General features: G+C 34.9%; 1 protein-coding gene across 2 annotated transcripts in view; it reads right to left on the bottom strand.

The window, feature by feature from the left end:
• The window catches only part of LOC150108905 (neuronal acetylcholine receptor subunit beta-2-like), a 70,028-nt gene extending 47,720 nt beyond the window's left edge, over nucleotides 1-22,308 (bottom strand). Inside the window, exons 1-5 of one of the 2 annotated variants that reach the window (XM_090410866.1) lie at nucleotides 22,193-22,308; nucleotides 17,212-17,333; nucleotides 11,857-11,901; nucleotides 7,375-7,484; nucleotides 4,595-4,801 (exon numbers count right to left, since the gene is read on the bottom strand). In XM_090410866.1, the coding sequence (XP_090266992.1) occupies nucleotides 4,595-4,801; nucleotides 7,375-7,484; nucleotides 11,857-11,901; nucleotides 17,212-17,333; nucleotides 22,193-22,262 (554 nt within the window). In that variant the 5' untranslated portion in view covers nucleotides 22,263-22,308. The remainder of the gene's footprint in view (nucleotides 1-4,594; nucleotides 4,802-7,374; nucleotides 7,485-11,856; nucleotides 11,902-17,211; nucleotides 17,334-22,192) is intronic. The other variant, XM_090410875.1, reaches the window with a different exon arrangement.
• Nucleotides 22,309-23,508: the final 1,200 nt, after the last annotated feature.

Raw genomic sequence — 23,508 nt, 5'->3', positions numbered from 1 at the left:
TTTTTTTGTTACTAACTTTACTTATATTCACCTATATATTAAAAAATATGTATTTTAATTGAAGTAAAGTTGTTCTTTGTCAAGACATGAACGTGTCAAATCAGCGTACCGTGTTCTGTATTTAAATTTTAATGTTCTTAAAAGTTTTTATATCCTTCACAAATTAACTTAATAATTATATTATTTTTATTATTATAAAAATATTTACAGGATTTTTCTCGATGTATGTATGCTTGTAAATAATCCTTGTGTTTTCTCCTGGTTTGTGGAAAATTATTTCAGTGTATATAGTTGTGTGGAAAATTGTATGCAAAAAGGAGCCTTTTTTTTTTTTCTTAGATTCTATTCTTTATGTGAAACTTCCGAAATACGATAGTCTTTTGAAAGCTTGCAAGCCCAATACATTTTAGCAGCTTAGATGAATTACGGGTTAGATAATCCTTTTGTTCTAGAGACCAGATAAAACACTTTTAAAATCATATCAAGCCTCCATTAAGAAATGTGGTGGTCTTACTCCAGGCGATGAAAATCATCTACTGCCTAAGCGAGTATGGTTGCATTTGTAGCAAATTGAGTATTAGGTAGAAAATAATCACATTTATGATCACAATAATCACATAATTAGAGCGTGTTAGTCTCTTTCTGGTTATGTTTCTGATATCAAGAGAACCTCAGCAGTCACATTGTTTTCAAAATTTACCTGTCTCGCTTACCGTGCGTTTAATGACCAACGCTTGGCTAATTGCCCTTCATACTTATAGCTTGCTATTTAGCGATTTTGTTAATAGATTTAACAACTTTTTTGTTTCATGTAGATTGTAACCTGCAGGATTTAGCGACTTTTAAAACTTATTATTAGCGATTATTAACATATGCTTAGTTAGGTTTACAAATTGCTAATTGTATGCAATAATCGAGGTCGTGTAACCTAACATCGGAGAAAAAACATCATGTTTCACTTGGGATATAAACATATTTCTGGAAACAGAATAATAAAAATAAATAAATAAAATGAAATGAAATAAAAAAATAGGAAGAAGTTTTCGAATTATGGTCATGGTTTGCAGTACTCAATGTTTGCATTAAAAATTTTCGCTATCAAAAATATTAAATGATTAATTATTATTAATATAAAAATACAAATATTATATTATATTATATTATATTATATTATATAAAAATAATAAATAAAATAAAATAAAATAAAAATTATATTAAAATTATCAAATCAAAGGAGTTTAAACAACGTCTTAAGTGCTTTTATATATATACGAGGATGTGCTGCAAAGTTGTGATAATTTCGAATTTCTTCAAAACCTGTGACATGTCTTCTTATATATATATCCTAAAAGAAAAAAGAAAAAATTATTATGATTTGATGAAACATGGTGATTAAAGGGTTTTAAAATATGTTCTTTCTTGTAGTTATATCAGTTGCTTCAATATCATTTTTGTCCTAGGTGTTTATCAGAACTTTTCAGTCACCCCTCATGTATATATGTATATTGAGATGCGTATTAGAGAACTCAGTTACTGTATCTTCACAACATAGTTTTAGCCAGTAGCTGCAACCTCCATAAACTATAAAATAAACCGCACCTCTCCTGACACACAGAACCAAAGCAGACTGTTCTCATTCCCTGTATCCATCTGAAAAGATAATTAAAGTTCTGAATATCCTAGGTGTTTATCAGAACTTTTCAGTCACCCCTCATGTATATATGTATATTGAGGTATGTCAAATTTTGTATTGGCATAAAGGAACGAAAAACAATGAAAATCAAATATTAAAAGTATGAAATCCCACTTCCTACTGGCATTTATGAATTATTCAAATTCACACGGAAAAAGAAAATTGTACACAGAAGTAGATGGGACTGCATTTGTTCCCCCCCCCCCCACCCTAGTGTTTCGCTATAGAATACTTATGCAGTGACTGGTAGTCAGACGGCGCTATGTAGATGATGAGTACGTTTACTTCTGTTTAAACGTCCAACTCATATTTGAATTCATTTTTAGTGCATATAAACGGCGACAGTAGAAAAACAATAAAATAATTATCTATTTTTTCTAGTCACATTGGTCATACGTTTCTGAGAGCTTATTATCTTTTACTGTGTGTATGAATCCACCACACAACAAGGATACAAAAGCCGTCATTTAATCCAGTGCATCAATGTGGTATCCTTAAAATATTAATGTAGAATCAGAGTTATCCAATCTAGTGACACGGTGCTTGTCACAACACGTTTTTGAAAGCTTATTATCTTCCTCTTTTTTTTAACACAAATGCACCGCCATAAACCATCATCCAGTCCAGTCCATCAATGCAGTATTTCAAAATATTCATATATAATCAGAGTTATCCGATCCAGTGATACGGTGCGTATTAGAGAACTCAGTTACTGTATCTTCACAACATAGTTTTAGCCAGTAGCTGCAACCTCCATAAACTATAAAATAAACCGCACCTCTCCTGACACACAGAACCAAAGCAGACTGTACTCATTCCCTGTATCCATCTGAAAAGATAATTAAAGGTCTGAATAAATATAATCTTCATACCACAATAAACCACGCATCATCCATTCACTGAAGGAAAAACTCCATCATTTTCACATCCTGACATTCTTCTTGTTATATATATATATATATATATATATAAAGATAAGCCGAAATTTGAAACGTTTTTATGCCACATTTTTTGTCTTACCGGCTTACCAACCCGGAACTCGGGGGGGGGGGAGCCAGAGGGGACGGATCCCCCTAGTGTATATATATATATAGAGAGAGAGAGAGAGAGAGAGACCTCCAGGAATTCGGGACTTAACGAGGGAGGCCACATACTACCCGCACCAGCTATCATACATGTTCTTGAATTCATTCACACTACTTGCACTCACAACATCCAATGCAATATATTCCAATCACACACTACTCTATGTGAGAAAAATCTTGCTTTCATACCTTTCTTAACAGCACTCATTCTCAACTTCCAAGGATGCCCGCTTGTCCTTTCCCCACCCTCCATAAAATGAAAAATTCCATTTAGAAGTTAGTAAGTCTCAGCCGTATCACCCCTCTTTTTCTTGTTTGCTAGTGTCTGAAGTCTATACATTCTCAATTTGTCTTCATAATCGGTATTCCAAATCTGAGCGCAATAGTCCAAGTGAAGTCATATCAATGTCTTGTAAAGAGGCAAAACGTCTTTCTTATCTACATGTCAGCACTAGTTTTAGCATGGAAATTACTCCTTGTTGTTGAATTTCCATTCTTTGCTTTATGGCCCTTGAACTTCAACTTCTTATCTACTAAACTCCAAGATCCCTAGACTGAACAATACTTCTAGTATAACCCGCCCCTCCCCAGTATAATAAGACACTGAATATCTAATAAGGCAGAAGTGCATGACTTTACATTTACCAACTTTGAAATAATAAATATTTTCGCATACCCACAGTCACAGTCTATTCAAATTACTGTATAAGTACTGCATGTTAAATTATGATAGGAGGATTGATGAGAATCCTTGCGTAAGAGCGACATTGTTATGTAACTGTGTTAATAATGGGATTGGACATGATCAGGGAAATAATTATGGCCAGAGAACGATTTTGAGTTCGTACGGTTCGGACCTATCAAGCAACTGCGAAGATGTCTGCATAAGTAAGATGTCTGCATAAGTAAGGCAGTACATAAAAACAGTTGTATTGCTTCTTCTGTTGTATCCTGATCCTGATTTTCCCTTTCAGTCGTTTCCTACCGTAGATGACTTTGTAGGCATTGCCCACAAAGTATTCCCGGTGAGATTTTTACATGGTAGTTCACCATTGCTTTCCCTCCCTCCCCCATTTTATCCGGGCTCGATCGGCATATGGCTGGGACGTATTCCTGACTGTAATCCATGTGTATTCACGGGACCAGTTTGCCTGTTCTAGGGGACAAAAAACCCGACTTTCCGGGTGAAAAAATCCCCGACTTCCGTATGAGACCGGCTAACTCACCTTTAGTCGAATAAAGGTTCCTCGCGTCACTGACGGGAATCAAACCCAGATCTTTCCAACCAAAGGGCTTTGTCTGTACTGACTGAGCTATGGAGGCTCTTTCTGTTGTATTGCTCTGGCATTTGAGAACATGTGGTTCACCTGTTAGACGCCAGAGTTCTTGTATCCTTTCGTCTATCTCCATGGTTGGATAATTTTCTTTGTTGCACTATTCTCGGTTCCCCAGATTTGGACATCTGATGCGTCTACCATACTGCGCTCAAAAGTCATTATTTAGGTAGCTCTCGTTGTTGGCTAATTTATCTCGTTGAAATGAGCGCTGCTATAACCAATCATTTGGATTCGTATAGTATGTGTTTATCTTGTTTTATGTAACCTGGGATAGCCGTTACTAATTTCGCTGACGAGATGCTGAATTTTATGGTCATTTGGGTGCGTATAATAAACTGACCACTCGGCAATAAATCATTGAAATGTCACACAAACAACTCCTAAGAATAAAATTATCAAATTCGGCTTTACTTACATCCACCTGGTAATGACACTGGATGCGTATCTATGAAAGGAACACACACACACATACGACTTACTAGGATAGTATTTCCATTTTCACAGTCTCGAAAAAAGTTGACAACGTATTAAATTTCATTGTGCAGTTATGTTCGTCAAATGGATATTTACGGAGCTTCGTGGAACATGGGACAACATAGCTTGCATAAGGACTCCATTTCACTTGTCCTGTTGATGACACCACAGTATATGTTGTTTGACTTACATCGAAGTAGGGCTTTCCTGAGCTGTAATTAGAATTCCAGAAATTTTCATTTAAAAAATTGGGTTAGAAAGAGATGAAAATGTTATTTCAAAATATTATGAATACTGTATTTTACAAAAAAATAAAAAATTAAGAAAAAAAATTCGTACCACTGTAAAATAATATATTTTAATTTAAATGAAAAACGAAATTATTTTGAAAGGTAGCAATTCATTTTGCAATGTATGTTGCGGGTATGCAAGAATAAGAAGTACGAATATTTCAAAAAATATTGTAATAGCTAAGGTTTTTGAGTCGGCTATTTTTTTGTTCCCGGACTTCGAAACATTCTCCCCGCCCCCAGTCCTAGGAATTATCGAGACTATATGATTTCGCTTATGAAAATTATTTTAAAGTATATTTGTTGTTTATTATATTTTGATAAAATGCGTCAATAATTGCTAAATAAGTGGCACGATTAAGTCAAATAAATTTTAAACTAATCTTTCACATCCAAATTTCGATGTGAAATTTCTATCATCCCCTTTCCGTCTATCGTTATAACAACGTTTTTTTTTGTTGTTGTTGTTCAAAATTATTCCAAATTCTTGCATTCGTGAGTCCACAATATATGGAATACTGTCGATGAACATTTTTTCAGGTATACGAACTAATTCTAAGTTTAATTTTTTTATCTGAATGAACAGCAGTACTGAAATACATTTTATTTCCAGTACTGATCTATTAATCAAAAGTAAAACTAAAACGGTCATCCTATTCTACTAATTCTTTAATTTGTTTTGATATTTGCTCTTCTTTTTTATGTTCATAGAAGTGAACACAAAAATTTCAACTTTAAGATATCAAAGTTTAATTTTTTTGTTATTATTATTAAATGTCTATTAAGTTATCTGACTGCTTTGAAACTGATTCGCGTATGAAAGAACTGTTGGTAGTTGTTCGAATTGAGATTCCATTTTGACGGCCAGTCTGGATACAGTTTCTTGTTTTACAAAAGCTAACTCTTTTTGAGCTACCTGAAGAGTCCGTAATCTCCCTGAGCACTCATTTTTTAACAGGTTCACTGCTGCTCATTTATGACACAATGTCCGCAGGCAAATCAGATATAGACACTGCGATAAAAGGCACGATAATGCCAGTTTGATACTTTATAATTTAAAGCGTCTGTGGCGCTGAATGTATTAAATGTGGTTCTTTTGCATACGTTCTCTGCTATGTTCGATCCCTTGCATGAAATCTGATTTAGGCAATAACTGCACTGAGTCGCTTCTTCATATTTACATTTCTTAAAGTGTTTCTATATTGGATCGATCTGTTTTCATTTTGAAACTGAAGTGAAATATTAAAATTATAAAATTAATAAAAAATAAAAATTATAAATAATTTTTATCTTATCAAATATAGAATTTAAAAGTAAAAATGAAAAATAATAACTTCAGCAACAATATGAAAGTCTTTTGACTACTGGGAGTAACGGTTTGTTTTCGTTTAACTAACGAACCGCCTGATAAGAGGAAGGAGAATTCTGTAAACGAGCTAACTTGGTGCGGCTAAATGTAACAAAAATGTCTATTTACGTGTAGCTGTTTTCTGCATTCATAGCCATATTAGTCATATAATGATATTACTGTATTATGTTTAACAGAAACATAAATAAACACTATATAAGCCTGTCTGGTTGGCCGAGTGGTTAGCGTATCTGCTTTCCAGCCAAGAGGATGTAGTTCTGGACATATCCACTCTTCCCTCAAACTCACTCCACACACCCAAAAACTCCCATCCGTTTCTTTTAATCCTCTTCATTCCATTCCTTCTCCAACCTCTTCTTCATTCATGTTTCTCTTCCTTTACTTTACTTTACTACCCCAGCTACCAAAGCAACTTTACTGTTTCAGCCATGATTCCTAACCGACGTGCCTCTCATACTGTTGTTACGTAAATCCAACTCACCTTTAATTTGTGCTCTTCTAATTTGAAGTTGTCTAACCAACTTTTTGCCTGCTTGTAAAAGAACAGGTGGGTTATTTCCTCATCTCTATCTATCCCTCAAGTCTTATCTAACTACCTCGGCAGTTAGATCTGGTATTACACCCTGCCAGTGGCAAGCTTAAACTCATGTCTGGGGTACAACTTTAGACCCCCTCCCCCGGATCTACTGATGGCTTCAGGGGACATAAATCTGCAAAACTCTTTCAAAATCTAGTTGTTGTTGTTTTTCCCTTGATTCCATTCTTCCTTTGTTTTGGAAAGAGATTGAGGTTTGATTAAATTAAAGTGTAAATCCTATCACTTTAATTTAATTTTTTAGCATTTTATAGAAAGATTAAGTACGCTGATCATCTGTAGTAAACAGATAGCTGATTTAGACCTGGCCAGGTTTTTCTTTTCCAAAACAAATAAATTACCAGCACACGTTCTCTAACCAAACTCATTCATTCCAATTGCAGCCAAGAATAATTTTCTTTTAATTATTAATTATTTCTTTTAATTGATTGTTAATGTTTTTGATCATTTTAAGTAAAGGTAACAAGCGCATTTTATACCACTTCATATTTTATTACATTAAATTAAGAATGACAAAATCTTTGTTCTTACCTCTGAAACAAATAAATACTTGGCTGCCAAATTTCATGATCTGCAAAAGTGGTTTGTTCAATTCCTCCATATTCTTCGGGTTTCCACACTAAGTATTCATCATTCCATTTCTAAAAGAAAGAAAGAAGCAAATACCAGAAAAAATTTTCGAATCAGAGCAAAGTTCATTGGTCTAAAAATTCTTATGAAAACATGATCTTCGTAATTCTTTTTATGTGAATTTCACTAACGAAATATTTTAAACCTGTAATACCTTGAGTGGGATAAGAGTTATATAAACCGAAACCCCCGTCCCAGAGATCAAACATAGAAATTTTTCGTGCATGTTTCATTCAGCAGAATGGTCTCACACTGGGCGATGATGAAAATCGACTATCACCTAAAGACATACGCATATACCCATTCCATAGTGAGATTTGAATCCACAGAGATATTTTTAACTAAACTAGCATAGGACTGAAATCTGTGGAGTATCCACAGGTTTCACTATATAAGAAAGGAAAGAAGAATAGTCGGAGAGAAGCAACCGCAGGAAAGGATGCAGTTACTAAATGCCAGTTTGTTATTAGAAAAGCAATGTAGTTATTGATGATGACGTCATAGTCAACAAAAGGGCCAATTTTTTCAAAATCTTCACCACAACTCCTGAGATGCTAATTGGTCGATAGTTGGATACATCAGTTTTTGCACCATCCTTGTGCAATAGGATTACCATACATTCTTTCCATTCCTGCGGAATCTTCCCTGTTCAGAGACTCATATTAAACAGCCTGGTCAAAGGAATAGCCAGTTCAGCTGAATACTCATTTAGCGCACTTGCTGATATCCCATCAGTCCCGATTGCTGAATTCTTATTCAGTTGTTCAACAGCTCTAATACGTCGTCCTCATACACCTGAGTTTCTTCATCCAGTGAAGAGGTAGCAGTAAGCGCAATGTCGCATACATCAGATTGATAGCTTTTAGAAAAATGGGTGCTCATTAGATGAACAACCTCTCGGCTGTAACCCTCACGCCATCTGCATTTAGAAGTATTATTCTTTCATATTCAGAAGAAGATATAATATAATTCTTTCATATTTAGAAAGCTTATTCGTTCTTTTCCTTGCACATGTCGATAGGATTCTTGTGGGTTGTCTTTAGCACGCAGGGCCAGTTTCTTTTCATTCTCAGACTTTGCTTTCCGTACAACAGTTGTGACTATTCTAACCTGCTGCTTATAATTTTCATAATGCACATCATTCTTACGCACACGGTATTCCATCCACATCATCCTTTTCTTACAAATATCTTGATTAATAAGATTACACACATCCATTTAACTCCTACTCTATTTATTCTTCGAACTCACGGAGATCAATATTCTTCTCATCCATCAATATTCCTGAGCATCTTTCTCCAATTTGGTCGTAATATATATATATATATATTATATAATAATATATACCATATATATATAATATATAATATATATATTATATAATAATATATACCATATATATATGAATCCCACCCACAAAAAAAGGTTGTAAACGTATCGTAGATTTCTTACCACAGGTGTGCTTGCTAATTGTTAGATAATCTATGCCAGACCTAATATGTTCATATCGTGTGGCAGAATTTCAGATATTGATGAATACCAGATATGGTATTTTCTAATATCTGTAATTTATATTCCTTTGAACTTTTTTCATCGTTACTATTTCTTGATTTTTTGATTGCTCACGCGAAGATTCTCCCCAGTGTTTCTTCATTTTCAAAATTCGAGCGACTAAATCTCTGTTTCGTCATCATGGCTTTTCAGTGTAATCTACTACATTGTTTTTAACACGTTTTTGGTATGTTATCTGAAATTAAGTTGTTGTCCGCTATTTATTCCTCCACAAATCTAAATTTCTTGGTGCAGCTCCATGATATAGCACACATAAAACATCATCTATATATCTTTTCCATAATATATAATTTTCAATAATTTTCTTATTTTGGATATATGGTCCGTATTCCCTAAAACAGTTCTTGAATCATCTCAATAATTCATACCTAAGAATATAGTTTACGCAGAGTTGGAAGTCAACCCTTCTCTCCTGTTCCTAGATATCGAACTTACATGTTTGTCAAAAAAAAAAAAAAAAAACTCTATTTACAAAAAATCCACATACCAACAAGGGTGGCCATAATTAAAGAGGAGGTTTCAGTTTAGCGAAAAATGTATTGGACGAAATTCCACCGAACTTGGTATAAATACTCTCTGGAGCATGGGGTGTCGATTTACAGAAGATAAAAGAATAGTACAAAATTCTGTCACCAGGGGACATTTGGCGCTATTAGCGAGTGGCTGGGATTAATTAAACAGGATTGACTAGAAGAGACACAACAAATCAATTTTCGTGTTCATATAACTTACAGATGTGGTTCAATATGTCCTTCTTTCAGATGTGCTAAGAACCGCATTCTGTGAATGACATTTTCTACAGCGGAACGCAGTAGATCTGCATTAATTTGCCTCACATATTGCGTCATTCTGTCTTTGAAGGCTGCTAAATCAGGAACATGATCTTCATACACCACCCGTTTCAGATAGCCCCGCAACCAAAAGTCACAGGGGTTGAAATCAGGTGAACGAAGTGGCCATGCAATGGAAAAAGCACGACTAATCACTCTGTGTTCTGTGAAGTGTTTTTTTCGTAACATTCGCTGTACTTGCAATCCAATGTGAGGCGGTGCTCAATCCTGCATGAATATGGTAGGGTCAAGGCTTCTTCGCTGCTGCAGTTGCGGAACAACAAAGTTGCGCAGCATCTCTTGATACTTAACGGCAGAGACTGTAGAAGTCACTGGTCCTGTCGGGCAAAGTTCTTCGAAAGAGTACGGACCGATAATAAACGCTGCAGTGAAACCACACCAAATTGTGACTTTCGGTGAGTGTAAAGGAATTTGATGGAATCCATGAGGGTTATTCACACAATTGACGCAGCCCAAATGCATCAATTGTGTGAGTTTACCGTTCAGATAAAAATCCATATTACTCCAAAGATCTTCCACGGTCATACATTATTCACCTCCATTCGAGCTAAGAACGTCAGGGCAAATTGCAGTCGAGTTTCTGCATCACCATGAAGCAAAGCTTAATGTTGGAAGTGTAGGAGATCTTGATCTTGTAGGAGAAAAATCTCAACATTTGATGTAGGATTTTCCACATAGTTGAGTATGGCATGTCCAGTTGCCTTATTATTGCTCGAGCACCGCTAGAACCTTGTGCGTTATTCATTCCGTGTTTCACGACGGCATTTACAACTTCGTCAACTTGCTTGTTGAGGAATAATTCGTTTATAATAATTGCACCCTCGTCCTGGCCTCACTGCTAAAGATCCGCTATTTTCAAATCGTTAAATATTTTTTCAGAGATTTTTTATTGTCATTGGAGTGACCTTTTCTCCTATACTTCAAACGCCGGACTTCTCGCAACTCGGCGTTAGCGTTACCGCTAACGCTGCCCTGCGAGAAGTTAATACTAAAGCTTGACTAGCACGCACGTTCCAGTAAGGTGAAATCCATAGTACTTCAGTCTTGTCAGAATCTGTTTCGGTCCTCCTTATATCCACCAACTCGTCAGTAGAAACAGTGAGATTATGCAAATATCATTCGATATTTGCATAATCTCACTGTCCACTGGTGACAGAATTTTGTACTTTTTTCTCCTTGTAAATCAAAACCCCATGTTCCAGAGTGTACTCACACCAAGTTTCATGTGTTATGATTTATTTATACATTTTCTAATCTCATTCGAAGGGGAAAGTACTTTTCATCCCTATATCGGCAACCCGGCCAGAAAAACCGCATCTAACAAAGAATAAACTTGCCTCATGGCCTTATTGCATCGGCCGTGGTCGTAATTCTACACTACCAACACAATCCGTCATCGTTTACTTTCTTGACTAGGTGATAAGTGTCATTTATCATTGTAATTTAAAACTACTTCAATAGTTTTCAAATTATAATTGCAATAATGGCGTCACTTTCCTCTACAGTTATCAGTATAGAATAGCGATGGGCAACCATGTGCCATGCTCAGTTCTGGTGGCTCGCGAATTAATTTCTTGAAAAAAAAAAAAAATTAAAAGTATTGAAGTTAAACGAATACAAATAAATAAATAAAAGCGTTTATTTTATATTTCATTTTTTTAAATATTTTTATATTTTATATTCGATGCCAATAATATTTATTATTTACATTTATAAACTCACAGTTATGTGATTCTTCGCGACTCTTTCAGTAATTAACAGCCTGTCCATTTACCTGATATCAAAGCCAGTCCATTGTATACCATCTGATATCTTGTATCTCATTAAAATCATTCATTCCAAACGCATTCAGTCCGTATTAAAAACGCCGTTTCTATTTTCTACACGACTAACATTTCTTCTTAACTAGGTAGTTCTCATATTTTTTAAAATATTATTAATAAAATTTTATAATACTTACCATATGTATCCGACCATGAACAGTTAGAGTTTGCGTCTTTTCATCCTGTAAAATAAAAATGAAGCATGTTATATCTTGATATATCTAAGTTAGAAGGTTTGTTTTAGTAATGTGATCATTTATAATAACATGGCAACTGTTCTAATTAATACACTACATTACTTCAGGATTTTGGCAGCTATCACATGACAAGGTAAATTATCGAAGACAAGGATGCATTTCTGTAATAGTTTTATGAGTTTGGATAAGAAAGCAAAATGAAAACGGACGTGCAGAACTTCTTATAATCACTGCTCTTTAACTTGCATGTTAATGATAATTTGAGAGGCTTAAAGGAAGATATCGAGTTTGGTGCTATTGATAAGGTAGAAGTTATAGAGGATGCTATGTTTTAGAATGATCAGCAAGCTTAGAGTCAAACTATGAAAATGGATACCATTTCCACATTGTTGGATATAAAATTTCGTACTTTGGACTAACGAGATGGAAGACTATATACCGTGTTGATGTGACCGTACTGGAAAAAAGTTATGAGAGAACCGTAACTTGAAATAAGATGCTGTGGAGTATGGCAAGATTCAATGCAAATATAATATGAAACAGTTGAAAAAACTTGAATATCTACAATAAACACTTCTGATATAGGAATGGGGGTTCCCATTATATTATACGAGGCCCTGATCATATCAGATCGAACAGTTATGCTTAACAGTGTTTGTAAAGAAGTCATGGAGATCGGTGTATACCACGAGGTCATAAAAAGCTGAATATGGTCGACTAGCTTTTTATTGTTCATTCTACAATGTTGAGAGCGAAATACTGTTAATTTTAACAACTGTTAATTATTAGTAATTAATTAATATTAAATTCTGTTGATAATGACTATTAATAATTATAAATATTAAAATCTATCTGTTAATATTTATAACGGTTGTTAAAGAAAAGGAAAACGGAGGAGAGGAATGATGATAAATCTATCGTTAGAGAAGGTAGCATATGAAAGTTCATCCATTTAGATTTCAGTTTCTAGGAGGCGAATCTTTTCAGAGTTTCAGAACATTTTCTGATATACTCAAAAACCTGATCGGTTTCTTTATACAATTAAAATAAATGCTTCTTTCTAAGCTCCAATGGCCGACTATGCAAAAGCTTTCACATTGCATTCACGAGCGTGCGAATTAAAAAAAAAAAGTAATTAATGTCCTAATAAACAGAGGTGCAGCCTGTCCATTTACCTGATATCAAAGCCAGTCCATTGTATACCATCTGATATTTTGTATCTCATTCAAATCATTCATTCCAAACGCATTCAGTCCGCATTAAAAACGCAGTTTCTATTTTCTACACGACTAACATTCTTCATTTCATCATTCTGTGAGATATTCGAATTCATTTCAGAACTTATAGGACTCATGTTACAAACCATGAGTTGTTTAAACTATAAACCATTGTTCATGGTCATATATAACCAGCGATTTCCACCCCAAGGTAGGATTATCAAAAAAAGTTTTCTTCTTTATATAAAATATAAAAAATAGCCTGTAATCTCTTCTCAAGTATTCTGAGAAGAGACGTAATTCGAAGTCAGTACAACATGGACTAGTAGTATTAAGTACTAGTGCATGTTGTTTATAACATATTAAATATTCAAATATTAAACATATCATAACACATTACAGGCTATTTTTGAGAATTCTAGCGTGTTCTTAATCTGTAAAATTTTAGTCATCTTCTCGAGATGTCATGACTGTCGCGCGCATGTACAAAATAGTTTTATTGAATGGTACTACTTTTGTAAAAAGCCAATGAGTATGTCAAAATTATAACGCATTTATGAAATATCGATTCCTATTTTATGCTTTTGCACTTTTGACAGGTACTTTTGTTTTGCTTAATTTTGCCAATACTCATTAATGTAAGACTGCAGCCAAAAGTAGAAATGACAAATTATCCATTCTGCAATTAACAAGCTGTGGCTTCGTATTCCACTGCAAGATGGACGTTTGTTTAATTCTTTAGGTAGTAGTAAATGATTTTCATCGTCAGATATAAAACCACCTCACATGGCTTGAAAAACCACAACGTTTGGTTTCTGGAACAAGAAAATCGGAATATCTAATTTTAACTCACTACCGTGATAATAAATATACCGTAGATTTACAACCTTTCGTGGGTGGGAGTTGGAGAAAGGAGAACGATATAGGGGTGGTAAGAATCAAAGTGTAGGTAGTTCCCTACATTGGTGGGTTTATGGTAAATCCTCGTATGAATACCAAAAGAAAACTAAAACCCAAAGTAACCAAGCCAAAAAACTACAACCACGGAAATATCAAGTATGAATATTGTCATAAACCCACCATTGTAGATAACTAACTACAATTGGATTTTTACCACCCCTACACTGTTAAAAAAATCAATTGCGCTCTCTCAATTTATAAACGCATACAAATACATTACGATTTTCGAGGATTTAAACCTCACTTATGCTCAACAGTTAATAAACTTTGTAAATTCGACAGCTAAAATAAAAGCTGCAAACTCTCGAGGAAAATAAATATATATTATAATAAAATCTTAAAATTTCCATACATAGAAATATACACAGAGGTATAAAATATATTTAAACATTCTGATTATAAAGTTGTTTTCGCGAGTTACTTTAAATTAACAAATCAGTTAATAACAGAAATAACAAAAATGACAGAAAAGAAAGCAATTTATGACATTCTAAAATATTGCAATGTTGTTTATCACTTCCCTGTTCAACCAAACTGCAGTGCCACTTATATTGGATCTACATCAGATCACTTCGTTCCGCTTGTATGATTATCATGATTGTCATATACCCATACCAAAAGAAAACTAAAAACCAAAGTAACCAAGCCAAAAAACTACAACCATGGAAATATCAGCATATGCAGTCGAACACAGTCACATTCCAAAAACAAGTTACCATTGTTAACTTAAAAAAAAAAATGCATTAATCATGTTACAATAAAAACGCATTGCAACACAATGCCCATCTTCCCTATATTATATCTGTGGTTTGGGAGCCCCCTAACGAAAAACCTTCCTACAGTCAAAATGCTTTAGATCATTGACATAGCCTACATAACATGCACTACAAAAATTTTGTTCCTTCATTTCGATGACGGCAATCCCGATGCGGCCTTACTTCGCCCAGAAAATGAATTTCATCTTTCATGATTTATTTTTACTATTTCTACATCTGAGGCTTGTACATTAATCTTTTTTCATTCATTTTTAAGTTAAGTTAGGTTATTAAGGTCTATATTTTTACTCTCTTTACTGTATTTTGAATTTTGAAGTTTTATGGTGATAATTATCATTAACATGGTATCGTTCATTAACGAATCTATTCTTTGTTCATATTGTATCTTGTAATCATTATTCTATCATTTTTACTCTTTTTAGACTTTCTTATTTACTTCTTAGGTTTTAAATTTCAGTATTCCAGTATGATTAGTATAATCAGTATTCCACAAACCTGTTATCATTTTAATACTCTCATTTGCACTCTCTCCACTGTATCAGAATCACAACAGAAATCGGGAGAGCAGACCTGCGCACAATAGTCCAAGCAAGGCTTGGACTATTGTGTTATATTAGTCCTCTTTATAAGATAAGTCCTCTTCAGAGATATTAGTCCTCTTTAAAGATAAGTCCTCTTCATTTTGCCTCTTTACCAGGCCTTAATCAAGGCCTGGTAAAGAGGCAAAATGCAATTCTTATCTTTATATATGAACGTTCGTTTCAATATTGCAATTATCTTCTGAGTTATATTTGCAATCTTTGCTACATGGCCCCCTATCTCCTAACACTCCAAGATCCATAGCCTCATCAGTTTCTTCTAGCACAATCCCACCAATACAATAGGACATTGGATATCTAATGGAAATAAACAGGGAAAAAAGAAAGATGGCTCACATGGCCTTTCTGGACCTGAAGATGTTCAATCAGGTTCCACATGAACTTATTTGATAGTTTCTATGCACACACAGTTCTTGAAGCTGTATATGCTGGGTGCAGCTCCTCTACATTAATACCACCAGTTACATCGGCTCTGCTGCCTGAGTCACCAAGCCATTTAACATTCTGGTAGGCGTCCACCAAGGATATGCTCTATCACCACTTCTATTTATGCTGTCACTGTGTCCATGCACAGGACCACCCATGGACCCTACTGTACGCCAACGAGGTCCTGCTGGCCCAAGACTAGTGCTGAACTTGAGTTACTGGTCAACCAGTGGAAAACGTGACTTGACGACTTCGGTTTGTGACTCAACCTGACAAAAACTGAATATTTAAAATATGGCACCGAAACAGTTGGCACAGTTCTAGTCAATGGTACTGAACCTACTAAGACCTCTAACTTTCCGTACCTTGGATCCCGTGTGAAGTGTGATAGTAGTACCATCCCAGACGCCAGAACACGCATTATTGCTGACTGGCTGAAATGGTGCCAGGTCACTGGAGTTCTTTATGACAATAAAATACCCTGGCGTCTCAAATCCAAGATCTATTGCACAGTCATCCTACCAGTTGCGCATTATGGAATAGAGTGCTAGTCTGTTATAAAATAGCATGAACAGTCATTACGTGTTATGGAGATGCAGATGCTCGGATGGACACTGCGAAACATTCGACTACACCATATTACAAATGATGACATCTACATCTATAAAATCCTTTGTGTCTCCCCACTTCTAGAGAAGATGAAGGAAGCACGCCTACAATAGTATGGGTATGTGGTTAAGGCTAACAACCATCTGAGCGAAGATGGTCGTTGGCCATCTTATCTCAGATGGCCAACGACCTAAAGGACGCCCGAAAAAGCGATGGATGGACAGTCTAAAAGAACCCTAACGCTAGGAAGAAAAAGAAGAAGAGTTTAACAGTGAGAAAATATATCCGTAATCAAGATAGTAGTGATATGTCTATAACTGCTAACTACTCTAAGGACGTTATTTAACTAATATAGCAGTTATTTGGTTATCGCCTATCGCCATAGGCAATAACCTCATTTTCATGTAATATGTATGCTACTTGAAATTTGAATACCACGAAATATCATCTTATATGTATCTGTGGAGGTGACAAGAGTTTTTCTTCCTGCTATATAGGCAAACTAACCAGCGAACACGCACGCAAACAGTGTTCGAAAGTCAGTTTTTCGCATGCTCAATTTATAATGATTACTGTGTCAAATTAAAGAGGTTCATCATCGGATCTTTCAAAGGTCATTTCAATTATATTATATCTTATTAACATTAACTACAAGATACAAATTCATTTTAGTTACAATTCAATAAAAAATCTTCAATAAAATCTTACCAGCTTTTCAATGTGCTGCACGTGATAGTAAAAGGCTACTGTAGTAGGAGTACTTTCGTTCATTGTTGGTCTTGTGAATTTGTCGTAGTGCTGAAGCAAATCTTTCCGAAGTCTGATAACGTCTACGAGGACGAAAAGGAAATTATTACTCATTAATTATCCGTTAAAGCAATTATCATTATTTAAAAATAGTTCAAAAGTGATATTTTTATTTTATAGTAGACTGTCCTGTAAGTGTCGTCTATATCCAGGAAGTGGACTATTATGGATCTCTACCTGAAATCCATAATAGTATACTTTTGTGTTAAGAACCCCCTTCCCCACCAATGTGAGACCGGCTCACCTTTGACGGAAAAGCCCTGATAACGGTTCCTCGCGTCATGGACGGGATTCGAATTCAGATAATCCCAATCAAAGGACATCGTTGAAACTGACTGAGCTATGGAGACTGTTATAATAGTCTAAGTAGACTTTATAGAGAATGCTATGAAAAATGAGGTAATACCTCTTTATAATTGTTCATTACATAACAGGAGTAGTTATGTAACAATGAATACATCTTTAAAAAAAGAAAAAAGAAAGAAAGACCTCTGAACTTCCATTGCATATAAGCATAAATAAATCTGTGCAAAGCAGCAAACCTATGTTTTGAGTACCTTATTGAGTTACTTAAAAATAGTTTAAAAAACATAGATTTGTTATTAATGAAGTTAAGACACAGACTTGAGTAACATGCTATAAGCTGTAGTCAACATATTTCAATTAAGCAGGTTTATTTCGTTTCAGAATATAGGTAAACGTTTTCTTTGGTCACATTAGTCTTTTAGTCTTTAGACTTTGGCCGTATTCTTTCCTCAGTCCTTCATAGTTCATTCTTAACTCAAAAGAATCCGAAAAAAAGCCTCAACAGACATCACTTCTCCTCTTCGTACTCTTTTGTTGTGCTAAAAGCGTGTGCTCTATCCATCTATATAGCTTCTTCAGGCTGCCATATTCGTCTGGTATCTGTCCGCCAGAATGAAAGCAAGTCTATATTCAGTTCATCCCCCCCCCCCCAAATGTCCTTCATTTCCTTCATTAGTGACTAAAAATATTGGTTTTGCCACTCTGCGTCTACAGTCGATCTTCAAGCACTACCCACCTTTGAACACAACTTATGAAAAACTTGCAGAAAACCCATGTGGTTTCCCTTAATATATCTAGGATATTTAATTTGGTCTGTCACAGAGGTCACAGAGATCTACTAAAAAAATCTCATCTTATAATCAACGTTCTACATTTTGTAATTGGGCTAAAGAGGGCTCTCTAGTTGTTCACAGCTTGTCATGTAGATGACTTCCTCTCCTCAAATTTTCCTTCAGGTTTCCTTGCTTTCACCCAGTCATTTCCTTTAGCTATTATGTATCATCTGTACAAAAATTACTTTCTCTTACCGACTTAAAATCCTCTCCATATCTTTACTGATGACAGCACACTCCATTTTCCTTCCTCATTCCCTTCCCTTCCTCATAAACGATGTAGTGCACAATCTTTTGAAGATCAAGATCTTCCATAATTAATGCCCTAAACTCTGATCTCTTTGTTACTTTATGTGCGACAAAGACAACATTAATGCTACCAAATACATCCTGTTTTATCTTGCTGAAGAAAGATCTCATATCCTGATCTTCCTACTTTGTAAGATTTCTCTTCTTTGGCTGACTTACATCTCTAGCCCTTCCTAACACGAACACATCACAACTATATCATCTTCAGCTTCTAAAATTCTGCATACTTTTCTGCTCAGGACACTACTTTTAACCTGTAAAACTGCTGGCGCTGTAAGCACCTCTATTTGAAATAGAAGTAGTTCAAGATACAAGCTAACCAGGAGATTGTCTTAATGCTGCTTCCAGCGGCCACTGTCAAAGCAAAATGCTATTTAATATTACACACACACACACACATACACACAAAGAGAGAGAGAGAGAGAGAGAGAGAGAAGTATGTAGACTTTGCCAGTGTATGTAAATAAAAGTTCATAAATTTTAAGTTTAATGAATGTCACCTTGTATACGTTTGAAACTACTAGATAAGTCAGAAAATATCTCCTAAAGCCGTAAACATGAAATTTTATAGTTATTCAAATGAAGCATCCGTTCTTGACTTACACTATCTCATCAAAAATATCCTGACTCCTGCTCATTCCAACTGTCGCTCTAATATGACAGGCATTAATACGGAGTTGGTCTACCTTTTGCTGTTCTAATAGCCTTCATTATTCTGGAAGGCGTTCCACTAGATTTTGGTACCTTGCAGCAATTCGGCCTGGTTCGCAATCTACGATTCAATTCATTCCACAGTTGTTTGCCTCTGCAGGCAGACCACGTTCGACACCTCTCTCATCAAACCATTCCTGGAAGCCCTTCGCTTTGTGGACGGGGATATTGCCATGCTGATACAGGAAAAAGCCTTCACTGAATTGTTGCCATAAAGTTGGAAGCACAGAATTGTCTAGAACGTTATTATAGGCTACAGTGTTAATTCTCCATCAGCGAAACTAGGGGCCCAGACCGAACCGTGAAAAAAACAGACCTGGACAATGATGGTGAAATGTGATTCATCGCTCCAGAGTCTAATGGCGGCGATCTTCACACCATTCCATCCGACTCTTGGCGTAGCCCTTGCTGATGTTACACTCATGTGCGGCTGAGCGGCCATGGAAACCCATGATCTTCAATTCCACGCGAACAGTTGTGGTGCTGACGTCTCAGAGGCATTTCGGAACTCGTAGGCGTTTCCTGTTCCAGTTGATCGGAGCAGCTGCAGCAGGAAATTTTATAAGTTTGCTTCATGCGTGAAGCAGACTTGTAAAATCAACAAAAAAAGGCTCAGCTCAAAGGATAAGAAATTTGGTTAGTTTAGATACGATTAGCCATATGATTAATAGCTGGCGAGTTATATTTAGTAAAAAAAATAATAACAGTCTCATTTAGTTAGAAACTTTTAAACATACAGATAGCGGACCACCTTACAATGTATTGTTGTGAATAAGACACAAAAACTCCCACCCAGTCTAATACCATCATATTAAACTGTTTCCCAAACCAGAAGGAATAAAGATGGTACATTCAAAGAAAATGATGCAAACTTTGAATGCATTTAAAAAATGAGTTCAATAAAAATTTTTAATAATGTCAGCATTAGTATATTCAAATTTCTTATCCACGTAACTCTCTGGAACGAAACAAAATCAATTAACATTCATGAGTAAATACATATTTGTAATATCATTATACTCTATGAGTTGCCTTGTATACGCTGTTTCAAATTGGTTCAATTTCTGGACCAATTGGTTCAAAAATGTTGAAAGCAAACAAGCAAAGAAAACCTTGCTTCCTTCCTTCCTTCCTTTCAAAATTTTCTTCTACCTTTTCTAAACACGAATAAATCAGCCTGAGACGCGAATGCCGTTGGTGAGAGCAGATCATCTTTTAAAATAACCAGGCAGAAAGTGTGCTTTGTCTCACGTAGTCACAGTCATAACTGTCTTTAAACTTTTTATTCTATCTAACACTGTTGTTGTGGCTGATACTCACTTGTAGACTTCTTTAATTTCACACATTTTACGTTAGTCCTTCCGTCCAAATAGCAATCGCTCATATGTGCAAAGACAGTACAAAACTTTTTTTCCCCTTTTCGCTATGATTTCAGCAGCAACAGACTGACTAGCTTAATGACTGCGTGAGATTATGAATGAAGAAAGTTTCCTTCAGTTGGACCAATAATGGAAAAATTCCCATTAGAAGCCTCTACATATATTTACATATATGTAGATTGTAAGAAAAGAACATTTACAGATTGAGAAATCTCTATTTAGGGGTAGATATCATGGAGATTAATTGCCCCAGACGATAAATCTGCATCTTGACAAATAATCGATTTCGATATGACACAATTAATATTGACTCCGAATGACACATTTTTAACTTCATTATCTGGCATTTTATTAACGATTGGGTATTAAATATACTCGTAAATAAATTATAACTCATATTTCAAAAACCTTTTCTAAAGTTTAACATTGAAATCCGCATGTGATACTTTTGGGTAGATCATATGCTCATCATCTTTCTCTCTTTTCCTGTTTTGCTACAGTCCTCTCTTGACATTTATTCTCCGCTGATCATTATTTCCAGTCTATTTCTCTTTCTCCATGATAAATAATAAATGCTATACACTTTCGGTGTTTGTGATGACATTTTCAGTGTTTGCGATAAATTTGTTTTCTGCCTTATTTAATAAAAAAAAAAATCCATGGAAAAGTTTTTAAAGGTGGCTTAAAGGAAGATGGAAACAGATAAACCAGTATACACCAGCCGAAATCAATCCACCAACCAAATTTTCGACGAACGTATTCATTAGTTGATCAAATCTTAAGTTCGATCTCATATGCTTGAATTGGCCACCAGATATGGAATACTGCTCCTAGATATTGGAAAGCAGTTCCAAAAAAATCTTTTAAAAAAGAAAAAAAGAAAAATTTTAACTCCGTTCAACAGTAAGCAGTGAGTCACTCTTCTCTTAGTTCTTTTGTTGATCGATTGCGAGATCGGCAATCAATCAATCCGTCTATTCTGATTATAACATTGAACTTACTGTTATCTTTATTTATGCCTGTCACCGTTGTCGTATGAAGCAAATTCCTCCATTATTTCTTTAAATTTTTAAACTGCAGACGTAACATATGAAAAAAATGCTTTTTAAGTACAGCATATAAATAGAGAAATATAATAAAATTTCATATGATATAGAGTAAATCAAATTTATACTTTGTAGTCGCAGGTATTTTTGATGAAATAAAATTCATACATATTCTCTGATTACTGAGATTTCAAGTAGATTCCACTGCTCTATACGCAATCAATCAATCATCCAATCGAAATTGGTTTAACTCTTTACAAAGTTGCATTTTATTTGAAATAATGAAAGCACGTCTTACCATTGAACTTCTTGTCGCAGACACAAGTTTTCATAAGAAGTAAGATCGCAAAAACCTTTACGTTTAACATTACTGCGAAAATTACAGTTAAAGAGCTTCTACTAATTCTTGCAGACAGTCGCGTGGTAGTTTCATTATTGTAGTTTTGAGGGACGCCGTTGTTATTTATGGTCCCCCCCCTTCCCAATTATCTTTGTATATCCGTAACTGCTACATATCGATACTGATATAACACACCTGACATGAGTTAGGTTTCAAAAATCCGCATTGTGGTTTAAGAATATGATTAGAATACAGTGTTAGAATTCAAAATAAAATGACAGTGAGAGCTTATATTGCAAGTGTTTTCACACAGTGCATTCATTGAATACTCTATCATAAGGATTACATTTCTCATTTCGCAACTTACAGCATGCGTCAAAATAATTATTAAAGAAATGGTTTATTAATAATTGAATAAAAAAAGTCGTTTTAATTGTCACAAATATTGTTATGCTTCTCAAAATAAAAATAAAATAAAATAAGCAGTGATGGATCGAATATAAACGGCTTTTGCAAACCACTTTGCATTTCTGAAGGATAAGCTGAACATTGTGTCCTTAAGAAATGTCTTATCTTCGTTTACCATAGATGGAAACATATTTCAAGACTACTCAGAGGTATTTTTGATTAGGGACTTTTCCAAGGGAAAAAATTTACAGTAACTGGCAAATTTAACATTTAGAGATTCTCCGGTCTTCTATTCGTCTAACAAGCTTCTGATTTTCTTCGGAAGAATACAATAAATATAAATAAACGAATAAATAAATAGCCTACACAAGACATTTGTTTAGTATAGGCAGTATAGCCTCTCGTGTGTGGGAGTAATATATAAGAAATAAATAAATAAAAGTAAATTTTTGAAAAATGATAAAAAAAATCTTAGCTAGCCCACGGTGCTATGCACTATTAAATTTATAATCTTTCGTGAGTGAGGTACACATTAAAATTGATAACTTTAGATTATTTGTCTTAGTCGATACTTGGTAAATAAACTCATGTCTGATGCTCAGACAAAAATGAATTTGCTGAAACTGGATAACGTTTTCAGCTAAGCATCGAATGGCTAACACTGCAAGCTTCATATAAACGGCTTTTTAACTGAAGGCGAGGTAGCCCTTCTCATAACAAATCTGAAACGGTGTTTTCCTAACTAGTCAGCCTGTTTTGCGTGATGAATAAATCGGGTTTTTCATCTCGCAAAACAGACTGACTAGATAGAAGAACACATGCAATTTACAAACATTATACGCTGATTTTATAGCCTTAATTACTTA

Source organism: Typopeltis vanoorti, chromosome 2 (genome assembly GCF_054136105.1).
Source record: "Typopeltis vanoorti isolate ZY-2024b chromosome 2, IOZ_Tvanoo_1.0, whole genome shotgun sequence".
In the NCBI taxonomy this organism is placed as follows: Eukaryota; Metazoa; Arthropoda; class Arachnida; order Uropygi; family Thelyphonidae; genus Typopeltis; species Typopeltis vanoorti.
Note: the sequence above shows the minus strand (reverse complement) of the source record. Positions and strands in the feature narration are given on the sequence as shown.